Here is a 15,362-nt window from a genome sequence, read left to right as displayed (position 1 = left end):
ATATTTGTTCATCACTTCCACCCTTTGACACAAGGTGACAACTATCATTTCATAACCCAACATATTTGATTCCTAAGATTATTTAACCAGTTCCTCGCTTTGACACTAGCTGACAGCTGTCATTTCGTGACTTTCCTAATTTCTACGAGCATTTCACAAGGTGACAACTGTCATACATTTAACGCTGTCGTAGACTTTTTTTTTTAACAGACAATATCTTAAAAAAGTATCTTGTATCTTGACATTTGACAACTGTATTGGCGGTTGTAAATAAAAAGAAATATATTTTAAGAAAAACTTAATAATATATGTAAATGTTAGGAAATCTAGTAAAATAAACTAATTATTTATCATATTTTTATCATTTTTTTTATACATAAATTTAATGTATAGTATAAAAAAAAATTAAAATTTATACGTGTACATAAATATTATTTATACAGGTAATAAGTACATTTGAATGGCAAATTGAAAAGATTAAATATGAATGTGTTTTTTTTTTACAAAACTGGTCCCCCCAAGGTTTATTGTCTTTTGCTAAAAGCAGTCTAACCAGAATTCTTGCGATTTTCAAACATTTCGAGACGCACGTGCCGGAAGGTGTTTTGTTGCTTAACATGAAATGAATATTTACCGAATTCCAAATTACATCAGACAAACGATAAAAGATAGAACAGAAAGTGTGTGTGAGAGAGATAAATCTGTGGGTGTCCGATATTCTTTATGATGGAAAATTTGTCTGAGCTTATTTCATCATCAAAATATTCAAATATTAGTAGTATAACAGTTAAGTAATCAATAGTTCAATGATATTTAATAAAAAAAGAAGCTATAATTTTTAGAATTTTTAAATTTTTTATTGTTTATGTTACGTTAAAATATACAATCTTTAAATAAAGAAGTAAATATGTTGTTGTTGTTGTTGAAATAATTAATTAAAAAATGAGATTGTTTCGACGTTTTTGTCGCTCTCAAAATAAACCTTTTTAAATTAATCCCAAAGATAGAGGAAAGCTTGTTTCTTCTAATAATACAAGAATTGTCTATTCAAAATAGTCGCCAATTAATGTGAAACGTCGCGTGAGTATTGTTTTTTTTTTGTAATATTAACTTGGTAAAGTACTTAGGAAAGAATTTGAACATTTGTCTTGATGTAAAATAAAAAGTATTAAACGAAAACAACTATTTCCAAGAAGCGTTACGTGATTCCACATGCAAATGGTCTACTTCTTTATACACAAACTAAATGCGAAACAAAACAGAGATATTAATTAAACTCTTACATAAAACGCATGCATCTATAGTCACCACATTTCCGGGAACAGATTAAACTCATGTAATGACAATATATTTGCGTTGAAATTGTTTAACTTCTTGGTGGTAATCCAAGCGTAATTTTGTTCCAAGAGAATTTATTTTCGCATAAAGAAAAAAAAATGTGCATAAAATATATTTTTATATAAAAATAATCCTTGGCGCATTCGGCCAATGTTAGGGTAGGTCAGACGTGGACGGATGTATTTTTAAGTTTTCGCAATAAAAAAAAATAATATAAATTGTCGAGGAGACGAAAACAACGAGTTTTCTCTACAAAAATTTTAAGATTTGTCTCAAAAATATATATATCGAATATTAAGAAAAGGACATGAAAGTCGTGTACATTTAGATCAATATGATTTTTAAATAATGATCCCATAACGTCAGTTTAAGTCAACAAAAAAAAATTGACACAAATCAAAGTTGGCCACAGTCTTGTGTTTCAGTTATTTTTCATAACAAGTGATTAAATTTAACTACATTTACTTCGATACAATAATTGTTTTGTTAAATTACTTAGAAATATAAATATATATACCTTTCAAATTGTCGTTAGCAAAATCCATGATTGTTTTTCTCTTCCCTTGTCGTTTGCTTCTTCAGCTGTAGTAGCAGTAATACGCGATTCACCACGCTCTCAAAACACTGAAGACTACAAACTTACGATAATTTTCTATAGTATTATGGTTTTGTGCTACTAATAAAGAAAAGAAAGCAAAACGATGATTAAATCCGATCGGATTCGGACTTTGCACCATCTTTTTCTCGCAATGGGAATCCATATTCTCTTCATATTCATGTTCTCGTCGATTTCGCATCTCGACACAACGGCAGGGTCATTAACTTGTACATAATACATTGATATTTTCGATTTCAATTTGTTCTTTTCTGCTGCAATATTTTTATCTTATCTATGTACTCGCAGGGGACTAAAATTAAGTTTTACACTTCGATTCGATATAGATTTTTTTTTGTCGTTGCTTGCTTGATGATTACGCAATCGCCGGGCCAGACACCTACGATCGGTATCGATAGCCGAAGGCCGCTCGATTGCAAAAAATAGCATCGGATCGATACGTATCAATCAGACACAATGACATAATTTGGCGATCGGAAATTAGATAATCGGAGAATCGGCAATTCATACTAATTTTCTCGGAAACTACATTAGATAGAATGAATTCAAAAGATGCATAAGAAAGTTGAATAGTTGAGGAATTCAATGTGTATTCAATTAATATTGTGGCTTCATCTAGTTGGCTGTGATTCGCGTTCCAATATGAAGTAATAATGTACAGTGTCTTCAAATTTTAATAATTTTCTCAGAAACTATAGTAGATAGAATAGATTCAAAACATCCATATAAAAGTTGAATTATTATGAAATGTAACGTGTATTCAATTATTACTGTGGTTTCATACAGTTGGATGCAATTTGTTTTCCTAAATGAAGTAATGAAAAATAAACAGTATCTTCACATTTTAGTGATTTTCTCGGAAACTACATTTGATAGAATAAATCTCAAGAGATGCATAAGAAAGTTGAATAGTTGAGGAATTGAATGTGTATTCAATTATTATTGTGGCTTCATACAGTTGGCTGTGATTCGCGTTCCAAAATGAAGAAATAAAAAATGTACAGTGTTTTCACATTTTAATGATTTTCTCAGAAACTATAGTAGATAGAATGGATCCAAAACATGCATATAAAAGTTGAATATTTATGAAATGTAATGTGTATTCAATTATTGCTGTGGTTTCATACAGTTGGTTGCAATTTGCTTTCCAAAATGAAGTAATAAAAAAGGACAGTATCTTCACATTTTAGTGATTTTATCGGAAACTACATTAGATAGAATGGATCCAAAATATGCATATGAAACTTGAATTTTTGTGTAATGCAACTAGTATTTAATTATTGCTGTAGTTTCATCCAGTTGGCTGTAATTCGCTTTTCAGTATAAAGTAATGAAAATAAATAGTGTCTTCACATTTTAATGATTTTGTCAAAAACTACATTAGATAGAATGTATCCAAAACATGCATGTAAAAGTTGAATATTTAGCGAATGTAACGAGTATTCAATTATTGCTATGGTGTCATCCTTTTGGCGTATAATTCTCGTTCAAAAATGAAGTAATGAAAAATTAATACTGTATCTTTACATTTTACTGATTTTCTCGGAAACTTCATTGGATAGAACGGATCCAAAAGATTCATATGAATGTTAAATATTTGGGGTATGCAGCTGTGGTTCCATTTATTATAAATAGAAGCTAGAATTGGAATACTAATGCGCACACAACTATATCTTATCTTAAAACCACAACATAAAATTCCAACTTTTAATTACCGAATTACGCTTCTTAACGCTCATTAAAACCAATTTCCGTTTAATTAGTCAACATGAAATTAAAACCAAATTATACTTTTAACAGTTAGTAACAAACTGTTTCATACACACACACACATGCCATTAATTTGCAATGGAAAAGTTCGTTTTCGTTTCACATTTATTATTTCGTTATTCCTTCACCTGATCTACAAAATAATCAATTTAACCTTTTTCTAATAACATAAAATTTAAATTACCATTAATTATTTGTTTTTCTTTGCATTTTCTAGTATTTATGAGTAGACACAACAAGCGGTTTGCTAAGAAAATACATTAATTGAAACGTCCTTCTCCCACAAACAGTATAAAAAATTTGTTGTAAAAGTTTCATTTTTTTTTAAATGAAAACTTAAATATATATCGATGAAAACTCAGTTTTCTTTTCTGATTTAATATTTATTGATCCAAAGACCTTCAGTTTAACAACTATGAAAATATTTATATTTGATACATAATTATTATAATTTTAATTAATGAAATCAATGTGAAAATGTTTGTTTGTCCTAGGTAAATAGGCATGATGATGTCAAGGTGTCGCAGATTCTCGGTAAACAAATAATTTATTGGAACTATTAAATATAATGATGGAAATTAGAGGAAAGCAACAAAAAAAAAGTAGTGGCATTTGCCGCTATTGACGGAGACACACAACTCAGTTTATAATTGCTGCTGCAATTAATGTTTCCTTCAATTGCTTTAATTATTTGACAGTATATTTGCATTTTTCTCTCATATTCTGTAAAAATTGAATGTTTTTCTGTTATTTCTAACTTTAATTTTGATTCACATTATAAGGAATAGTCCATAATTAACGCTCGAAACGTGTCTTCACATTTTACTGATTTTCTCAAAAACTATAATAGATAGATTTGATCCAAAAGATGCATATAAATGTTGGATATTTGGAGAAGTACACATATTGGTATAGTTTTATTAATTGGGCTGTAATTCGCGTTTAAAAATTAATGCTCAAAAAAACAATGACTTCACATTTCAGTGATTTTCTTAAAAACTATAATAGGTATAAGGATCCAAAAATTACATATTAAAGTTGAATATTTGAGGAATGCAACATGCTTTCAATTATTGGTGTGATTATGAGACTAATAAAATGATGATGATTTTCGTGAAAATTATTTATTGATTAAAATTTCGTAAATTATTAAACGCAATATTTTGGACCTATTACATAAATGAAACACAAAAATTATCTAATAAAAATAACTATAATAGTCACATTTTACGTCAACAATTTTGATTATGATTATTAGTTTCACAATTATTATAAAATTCTATTGTAAATTTTTCAATTCAAAATTTTTTTTCTAACGATTTTTTTTTTTAAATAACAAGTACATTCGTAATCATATCAAATATATGTAGCTGACAAAGCAAAAAAAAAAAAAAAAAATTAGACTCATGCGCTCTCGTAATTCGTAAACAAATCTATGTCGTTTCACAATATGTAATCGGTCGGTAACAAGTTTTTATCTGCTGTCAAATTTTTTGTATTGCAGGTTCAGTCGAAAGTTAAAGAAATATAGTTAATTTTTTATAATTGAATTTATAATTACGTTTTTATTTTCTTTGAAACAGTGCTTATGGGCATTATAAATTATAACGCCATCTCGTGAGTGACTTGTGTCGATGTGAAATATAATAGATGTATGAAACATTTGACATTCAGAGTTACAACTGTGTTCTTCATAAAATCTTGACAATTTGATCAAGATGCGAATTGAATGTTTTCAGTTAAAAATTGTACATCCTGAATAATGAGGAGACATGATTCTATAAACAATTTCTTAAGAGAAGGCGATTTGATAAGTAAAGAAAACAAATGAATGAAAATACACATGGCGAAAGCAAACGAAGAATCTTGGTGGAGAAAAAATGGATACAAATCAAATTGTCCGAATAAAAATAGTGTTGGCACCGCCGATAATCCACGAATCTTCCACATAGATAGATACCGACGTGCACACAAGTTTATACAAGATAAGTTTCGTTAATGCGGCTTATTTGGATTGTAGCCTTCTTCACTAAATATCTGTGTTAAATATGCACATCATATTTGTTTTGTGTTTCAGATAATCCAAAATCTTTCAGTAATTTCTGAATAATAATAATAAAGTAGTGTGTCAAATATTTTTTTTATTCTTGATAAGTGTTGCACTTTTAATGAACAATTCTTGTAACATTAGTATTGGGAAACAACAAATTGGCAAATAACAGTTATATTCAATTTATTTCTGCGTCGCGTATTTTAATTCAGAGCGATAATTAAGTAAATGAATTTTGTTGAAACTAAATAAAAAATTTAATTGGTGTATATGTAAACAAGGTGATATATAACTCGAAGTTATTTATATTGTTTTTGCCGTTCCTGGTTGGTGATGATGATGATTTGCTGGCAATTAGTTAGCAGAAAGATGTCGGAATTGTCGTAATTGGCTTACCCAGAATTTGGAAATAGTTTTCTTCCAGTGCATTCGCGCTGCTCAGAAGGAAGTCGGTACCGTCAACTTCACTATCCGATATCGAGATTCCACCCGGACTGCTCGACGAATAGTACATCAGAGGCATATTAGGGATGAAGCCTAACATCTATTCAAAGTTTAAATATCAATCCTTTTCGTTCTGCAGTTGTGCAGAAGAAGTGAAGCCGCAAAGAGCCGTTGCAATTGATGAATGAATGAATCAACAAACACCGGGTGGATCCAAGTCGTTGATGAGCATTCGAAACGTGTAAACAACCAATGAAGAGCACATCACTAATAACTGAAAATGTTCAACAACACTCGATATGATGTTCTGTGAGTGGGGATGCAGGGAATATTACATCGCTTATCAATTTCGAATAAGATAACGACCATTATACACATACATACACATTCATAATTTAAAAGAATCGCATTTGATAAAGGATTTTTATATTTATAAACTCGTTAATACACAATTTTTTTATTTCTTTTTTTTTTTTGGAACACCGCTAAATAACAGGGCAGCAACAACAACGACACACAGAAAAGAAATAAACAGTGTTTTTGCTTTATGGAATGATACATTTCTGTAGCCAATTTTTATTTTTGTGTGTCTGTTGTTTTGAATATCCAAATATATATGCAACTCGATTTTAAGGTAAACCGATCTTCATCTTTATTTCTCTTTGACATAAGCAATTGTTTTTTCTTGTGACATGGAATATAAGACATAACTAAGAGAATTGTAGTTTTTCGCTTTGACACCAGGTGACAGCTGTCATTTATTGCGACCCAACGTATTTGTTTATAGTTCGTACAGCGACGAAAGTATTAAGAGTATTTCAATTCCTCGCTTTGACACCAGGTGACAGCTGTCATTTTTTGAGACCCAACGTATTTGGTTATAGTTTGTACAGAGACGCAATTACTAATAGCATTTCTTCTTCTTCTTTTAAACTTCCATTCCCGTCACTTAGCTTGTGTCGTAATGAGTAAAGCGCGTATATTTTCCCATGAGACTCGGCAAACTACTTCGACTTACGTAAGTAACCATGTGGAAGTAAATATAGTAACTTATTATTTAAGTTGGTGCACTTGTCCGCAACTCTATGGTATTGTTACACAAGTTGTCACATGCAAAAGTAATCAATGTAGGGGATTTTACATTGAGAAGTTAAATAAATGAAATCGTTAAATTCATTTCATATTTAAATTTAAAATGAAAACATTATTATTGTCGATTTGAAATTGCGGAGGATAGGGAAAAAATAAATAAATAAACGAAACTTAATAGTTTCATGTGCGACACTTAATTAACGCAAGGTCGAGGAGCATAAAACATGTCTGAATCAGTGCGAGTGACAAACGTGAATTGCATTCAATTAATTATTACAAGTACAAAGCGATGCGAGTATAATGGAAAACACCTGCTCCGTTTTCTCTTTCCTTTCTTGCCCAAAGAGCAAATACAAATTGGATTCTTCGATTCCGAGATGCGAAAATAGAAGAATGTTATGAAATCGCAAAAACAATCTTAACAGTTTATGTCAAAATAAGTTTGTGTGTATGAATTTGAAAATAAAGTAACATATTTCAGTTATCGATTAATAAGTTAAATTAGATTTCATTATAATAAGCAAAACAAACATTTCTCAACTTAAGCGGTCGCAAAAATGACAGCTGTCAACTTAGACGCAAAGTGACAGCTATCAACTTTTTTTTGTTATAAACAATTGGAGCGCAGCACAACACTAACTAATTATATATAAATTATTCCTAGGCTAAAACATCAGGATTTTGATGTTTCAGAAACGTAAATGATAGCTGTCATTGCTTTGTTATAAACTGTCACGTTATAAACAATTGAAAGAGAATCTTCGATATATTGATTTAAGTGTACAAGAAATTGCAAAAAGTACACGTGCGAAGTAATTTAAATGTCTTACGATTTGAACTATTTCTGTATTATAATAGTTTGTCGCGGATGCAAATCGTTCCATAATTATTTTTAATTGAATATTATTTACATCATTAACGCAAATTGAAAAAGAAAAGACAACAACTTTACGAAGCGGATACATTTTTAAATACAGAGCGGACAAATCGTGGACACAAAAAACAAATAATCACGTAATTACATCTGCATATTACATGATATATATATTTTCTTTGATTGATTTAAACATCTAATTATAAAACATAACATGTAAATCAATCAGTAATTGCAATATAAAGTTACACAAATATTTACGCTTTGATATTTTGTCAAATCAAAGCAGGCTGGAGGAATATAAATTCTTTTGGAACAAATCCAACATTTTCAGACGCGTATTTTTAAGTTCTAAATTCCTAAGTTTTGAATAACTCATTCATTAAATTATTTGAATTTAATAAATAAATGTAAAAAATATCTAAAAATTGATACAAAAAACATTTATACAACGATCGTAACCTTCATTTCAGAACTAAATTAGAATAATTATTAAGTATAATTATAAAACCATTAGACTTATTTATATTAAACAATTATTTTCGAATGAAAAAAAAAACAAAGAGTTATGGCACTTCTTTTTGCATGTTGTTAAGAGTAGTGCAATTGTTGAAGGATAAATCTGTGCGTTTCATCACGCACACGATCCCAAAATAATCGCTAATAACATACAAATTACTTATGGGAACAAGGAAATAAAACTGCTAGAGAAAAACTACATTTTTTTTTCATGTTACGTACGAATTACTTGGCACGCATGTGCTCCGCTCGAAGATGTAAGAAAACACGTCTTTCAACAAGTAATCCTATTTAATTGGTTTGGTGAATTCACTTCTGATGTGATTAGAGTGTTTAAAGTAATGATGGAGGTCGTTTTTTTTGATATTTTGCACGCATAATTAAATTGTGTTCGAGTTGATCCAATGATGACGATGGCTCGAATATAACGGTACGTAGACACAACGTCTAGTCTGGAACGAAAACGGTTTCAACAATCAAAGTCCAATCTTTTCGATTGACTTTTATTACCATAACTTATAAAAAAATAATAATTAAAAGTTTAGCTCCAGGCTTACGCATATCTCGTAAGAAATAATATAAAATACGATGAGAATGAAGTTCGAATTTTCATGATTTCCAAGAATTTCAATTCATAATTTTAGTTACTGTACGAATTTTCTCTATTTTGTGTTAGTTTGACACTGAAACTTGTTTTTTCTCTTTATTTCAACGATGAAATTAACAAAGTTAGATTTTCGGATTTAGATCAAATATGCGTCGTTTTGTTCGATAACTTTAGTCCATTTTGAAGGAAATTTCATAATTTTGTGATTGAAGAAATCCTCGTCTCTATTGGTAAAAAAATGACCAGCTCATTTTCACAAGCCTCTCTTGAGGCTAGTTTTTTTTACTATCAAGAAAATTTTGCAAATGCTTGAAAAGGTGATGATCGTTTGGTGCCAAGTCTGGGCTATACGGCGGATGCCTCCTATTGGCCAATTCTGGACGCTGCTCGTCGATCGCCTGCTTCAATCTGGTCAGTTATTGGCAGTATAGGTCCGAATTGAGTAATTGGACCGATGGGGGCAGCTCAGAGTTGAACATTCTCTTCCAATCCTACGAAACACACAGTAAAATATTCTTGGTCATTAATCCGAGCTGGCGATCGTTTTGGGCCTGCTCATCGCGTTTCGAGCATGATCTTTTTCGCCTTTTGTTCTCGTATGTGACCCATTTTTCATCGCCAGTGACCATCCGCATCAAAAATGGGTCGATTTCGTTACGATTCAGCAAAGAATCTCAGGCATTAATTCGCTCCAAAAGGTTCTTTTGCGTCAATTCGTGTGGCACTCATACATCGAGCTACTTCTTGAGACCAGCCTTATGTAAATGGTTCCAAACGGTATTCTGGCCAATCTTCAGTTCCTGGGCAATATAATAAGTGCTCGATTACCGGTCCGAATCGACGATTTCCATGATTTTATCAACATTTTCGAGCGAGTCTCATCTTCGACGTCCATATTACCAGAACGGAAGCATTAGAACCAACGCTTTGCTGTTGCATTCGATACTGTATTGTGTCCATAAACATTTTTTTTGGCCGCCTGCTCCGCTTTTCTCCTTGGTCGTAGTGGTACTGAAGAATGTATCGAATTTTTTCTTTTTTTACCTCCATTTTGGAACGCTCTAACACCAAACTGGATTCACTAAACTCAAAACTGTCAAAGAACTTTTTTAAAGCGTTATATCACCTTTAAGTTGCACTATACAATGATAAGATGCAACGTATACATCGTGAGATATGGCTCACTGAAGCCACCTAACGAAAAACGCTCAAAACTTTTTACTTCACCCAATATTATGTCAAATACTACTGTCAAACGAATAGAAATGTCAATGGAAGTGTTTCTCAATTCAATTATTCATAAACAATTGACTTGTTTGATTGACTTTTTTTGACTCAAAGTGACAGTTGTCATTTCGAGATCCATTACAAATCATAACCAGAATATGAAATACTAATAAATTCAGACCCCGTTTTACGCCATTTCGATTTGTGTTTATTTGGTCGTATTGGTTTGGTATAAATAGAACAATAAAAATTGAAATTATTTATTTTTTTTAAATTTTCAGTTCATAAACACAGTTGGTTTTAGCAGCTGGATGGCAACAGGTCGTTCTCGAAATTGTGTTGTGAGTGTGTGTGGAAATTGCGGTTTTTAAAGTTAGGGTAATGTCAAATGTCAAAGAAGTCAAGAAGGTATCGGCATTATAATAAAAACAATCGCTCTGTATTTAGCAACAAAACGCGAATAGTCAACATATTTTATCCGGCGTTTCCTCCTTCTTGCAAATGATTGGCACAATTCGAGCAATCATTCTCTCTCTCACACACACACACACTCACAACATTCATGGAATCCTTGAATGCGATAAGACTTTCCTCGCGAGCATGAAGCAACAGAAATATAAATTATGAATGCCGACTTCTATTTACATGCGATTTTATCAAAAATTTGCCTACTTTTTGTGTGTGTGTTCAAAACATTCCATCTGATTTTTCAACGAAAACATATTTACCCAAATATCTTGCCCGTAATTGATCATTACTAATCACCAATTTAAAGCAGAAGAAAAAAAAAGAGCTATACATCAGTTATACATATTTGTTTGATACAAGGTGACAGCTGTTAATTTGGGATCCATTAAAAAAATAACTCATTCATTTGGTAGCAACCTGTACTCTTCACAGTCTAGAACAGCGTTTCTCAATCATTTTTTGCCGTGTGACGCAACGCATCTGTTTGTAGTTGTAATGCTAAGAGTATTTCACCGGTTTCTCGCTTTGACACAAGTTGACAGCTGACTTTCTCGGACCAACGTATTTGTTTGTAAGTTTGTACAGCCACCCCCAATTGAGTATTTCAGAGTGACAGCTGTAATTTTACGCACAAGTTGAGAAACGCTTCTAGACAAAATAATAAGATTAGTGGTGCATTGCATTACAATATAAAGTAAAAAGGATGTAAGGTTTATCAATATTGATAAAACAGGTTACAGGAGCCTCAGATACGCTGCATTCTTTCGACTAGAAACTAATAAGAATAATGCTGACTATGCTAAAGTTGATGGATTAATCTATTTTCTTTTCTGTTTACAAATAGGAAACTGTTATTATATAAAAAAAAAGAACTCAATGCAAGGCGCACTATTTATAAATATGTATGCAAATAATATGTTTACAAATAATCTTTCCCCACTGATAACGATTGAAATTTTACATTTTTGTCTTTACATATATATCTTAAGCTTATATAATATATAAATAGTTTATACGGATTCTTAGAAACTTGCATTATTTATATTTGATGATGGCATTTAGATAGATATTATTAAAGAGAATTTAAGTATTCTTTTAACTTTCTTATGTCTTCATTTGGTAGCATTTAACACTGTTTATTATGAGTACATGCCTTATTCAGAGAAACGGCGGACATATCCGCCCACCCTTTTATAAAGAAGGAAAACTATGCCGATGCAAAAATCACTATAGTAAGCTTTGAAAATTTCAAAACAAACTAAAAAAAAGTGATTTACAATTAAAATAAATGAATTAGAGAAATAATAAACAATTGAGATTAAATCTATAGGATTATTAACTGTAATGAATTAAAATTATAATTCGCTTTCTTAGAAAACAACACATGTAATTTTTCGAGTTTATATTAATAGATTTTTTTTTGATAACGACTTTATCTCAAGTGTAGGTCTTAATTTAATTTATATATTACGCTATTGTCAGAAAATTTTCCACACACATTTTATATATTGTTTATTTAATATAAATATTGTTCTTATTTTATACAATAACGTACACCTATCATAGCATTACGTAACTGGTTTTAGTATTTGTAGATTTAGTGAATCTACTAAAACAGTGAATAAGGAACGAGCACAGATTACAAATATTTATCGGGTTGAGAAACGTATTATTTACATATTTTTTGTTTATATATATGACGTTACGTTTTAATGACGATTGAAGCAAGTAGATTAGGTCAATAGCCTTTTTTTTTTGCTTTAAACCTGTAAGAATACGAGAATTTATATAAGAGATTTCAATAATATTGTTTTTAATATTTAGTAAATAGTACACTGATAATATTGTCCATATGTTGAGTCATTTGACATATTTTAATTTACACTATCGCTATCGTCGTTGAGAGTTTTTTTTTCTTTCTAAATATCGCAAATCTTTGACGTAAATTTTTCAAAAATTATCGCAATTTGATAAAAGGAAACAAAAGGGCGTGTACTAAACCTCGCACAGTGCGGATTCACTATAGGACAAAATTAAAGTAAATTATCAAAAAATAATAATAGTAAACAGTGCTGTATACAAACGATTACCCGCACTATGCGAGGTACTGTCAAACGAATGGAAATGACGTTGGAAGTATTTCTCAACTCAATTGTTTTTTTTTGACGTTTTTACTGTCAAAGTGACAGCTGTCATTTCGTGACTCATAACCACAATATGCAATAGCAACAATAAATTCAGACCTCGTTTTACGCTGTTTTTTCGGTTTGCGTATAGTTGAGCGTCTTTGAACTAGTTACTAAACGTTTATAAATAGAACCACAAAAAAGGTATTGTTGTAGTTAATAAAGTTGTGTTGGACTTGAAAAATCGAGTTTTTAATCAGCAAATTTTTGGCTACTCGATGTTGAAATTATGTATACGATATGTTTCACTTAGATTCGTATTCAAATGAACAAACAGATGGATAATTGGAAATAAAATGTGCAAGTCAGTAATAATAATGCTTCTTCCAGTGATAAAAATACGAACGAGTATGAATCATTCTTTTCACTGTTTTCTTTCTCTCGAGTTTATCGCTCGCATTGTAATTGCAAATAATTACAAAATTTCATTTCTAATCTCGCAAATTCGATCATAATTTCACGCAGATTGACATAATGAAGAACACAAGGATAAATTTAAATCTATTTACATTTGGAGATTAGTTTTAATCAACATTTAGACAAAAAAAAAACGTAAAAGATGCACGTCTGCATAATACATGTGTATGAATTTTGGTCGAAATTTTCCGTTTTCGATCTGGCGCCTATAAATCAAACGCCAGCGCGAATAATAATTGGCGAACGACTTCATAAACGATAACAGAATATTTCATCAAGGTTGCACATTTTATTCTGCATCGAGTGAGAGATAAATTTCATATATTAATAAGCGTGCATCTCGAACATAAACATAAACATTTATTTATATACAGATTTAGTTTCGGTTTTTTTTTTTGTAATGAGAGAAATTAGATACAGAAATACCTCGCACAGTGCGGCTTCGATCAGTGCGGTTTCACTATTGTATATTTAAAAAATAATTAAAAATAATTAGTACACTTAATATATTTTTGTATCTACCTGAAAAATATGAAATCTCACACATTTTATTATATTCAATTAGTTAATTGTTAATTTTCATTAATTTTAATCAAAATTGTTTTTATTTTACATAAAATTCTCAACAAAAAATACAAATTATTTATTTCCCCGATAAACTAATTTACACTTCTTCTATTTATTCATTTATAATACGATGACATAACTATTATAATATTGATATTCATTATGAATAAATAACAACTTGAGTAATTATTCATTGTTTGATTCACGTTTCTTTAACATCAAAGTAGTCGTGTTTATTAGAAAAAAAGAAAAATTCTTCATAATTGGTCAACGACCATGAGTTTTTCATCTTATTTATTAAGAATTATAACTTTACTTCAATCCACTTATTGATTCTACAAAGATTATGGAAATTTTAAGACTTATTTAGAAAAGTTCTAAAATTGTATTGATATAACTTTGACGGGGGGGGGGTGTGCGTTATCAGCCGATAAGTTCGAGACAGTGTCAAGATTACATTGTTTAAAACAATATTTATAGAATAGCATTGAAATTGAATTTTAAGTATACTTATTTTTTTTTCATTTAATTCGATTCGATAAGTTGATGCAAAACAGTCATCATTAGATGTAGTCGTAATCAATGGTGGACAAAAAAGTATAATAATAATAATTTCACCACAATTCACGACCTGCTCTTATCTAATACATAACGTAACCGGTTTTCTCCGGATTATTTCGTTTGAAAAAAAAGTGGTTTGAAGAAATGAGCCGCAGACTTACTAAATGGTTTAGCTGTTTAAACTCTAGTTTCGAAGAGCTCTATGTTGTTCGTTTAACTTAATTTCTTAGTTTGTACAAATGATCATTTGGATTGTACATGAATACCTAGCATAGTGCGGGTAATCCGTTTGAAACCGCACTAATCGAGAACTTTAAAACTGCTTCAAAATAAAGTAAAAGTTACACAATTGGCGCAGGTGCCGGGTAGATATATTCTCCAAAGTCTAAATCAGCGTTTCTTAACTTTTGAACAGCGCAACTCAATATATTTGTTTGTAGTTGTACAAAACACCTAATTGCTAAGATTATTTCAGAAGTTTATGGTTTGGAACATCTGTCATTTCGCAAATGAATGTATTAGCTACAACTGCTAAGAATGTGTCATCACTTTGACATGAGGTGACAGCTGTCATTTTGCGACTCAACGTATTTGTTTTTAGTTATATTGAGATCCAATTGCTTCAA

At 30.6% G+C, this 15,362-nt stretch overlaps 1 protein-coding gene across 8 annotated transcripts in view; it reads right to left on the bottom strand.

Annotated features, from left to right (window-relative positions):
* LOC108568530 (hepatocyte nuclear factor 4-gamma) overlaps window positions 1-15,362 on the bottom strand; it is a 37,254-nt gene that overhangs the window by 13,373 nt on the left and 8,519 nt on the right. For 3 of the 8 annotated variants that reach the window (XM_017929688.1, XM_017929692.1, XM_017929689.1), the window contains exon 1: window positions 6,171-6,494. The exons of 3 other annotated variants lie outside the window; for them this stretch is intronic. In XM_017929688.1, coding sequence (XP_017785177.1) covers window positions 6,171-6,318 — 148 coding nt within the window. In that variant the 5' untranslated portion in view covers window positions 6,319-6,494. Of the gene's footprint in view, window positions 1-6,170; window positions 6,495-15,362 lie in introns of those variants that run through there. 2 more of the 8 variants (XM_017929690.1, XM_017929691.1) reach the window with 1 other exon arrangement.

Source organism: Nicrophorus vespilloides, unplaced genomic scaffold, assembly GCF_001412225.1.
Source record: "Nicrophorus vespilloides isolate i.1.1-1 unplaced genomic scaffold, Nicve_v1.0, whole genome shotgun sequence".
Classification (NCBI taxonomy): Eukaryota; Metazoa; Arthropoda; class Insecta; order Coleoptera; family Silphidae; genus Nicrophorus; species Nicrophorus vespilloides.
The sequence above is the reverse complement of the archived record's forward strand: the minus strand, read 5'-3'. Positions and strand labels throughout refer to the sequence as shown.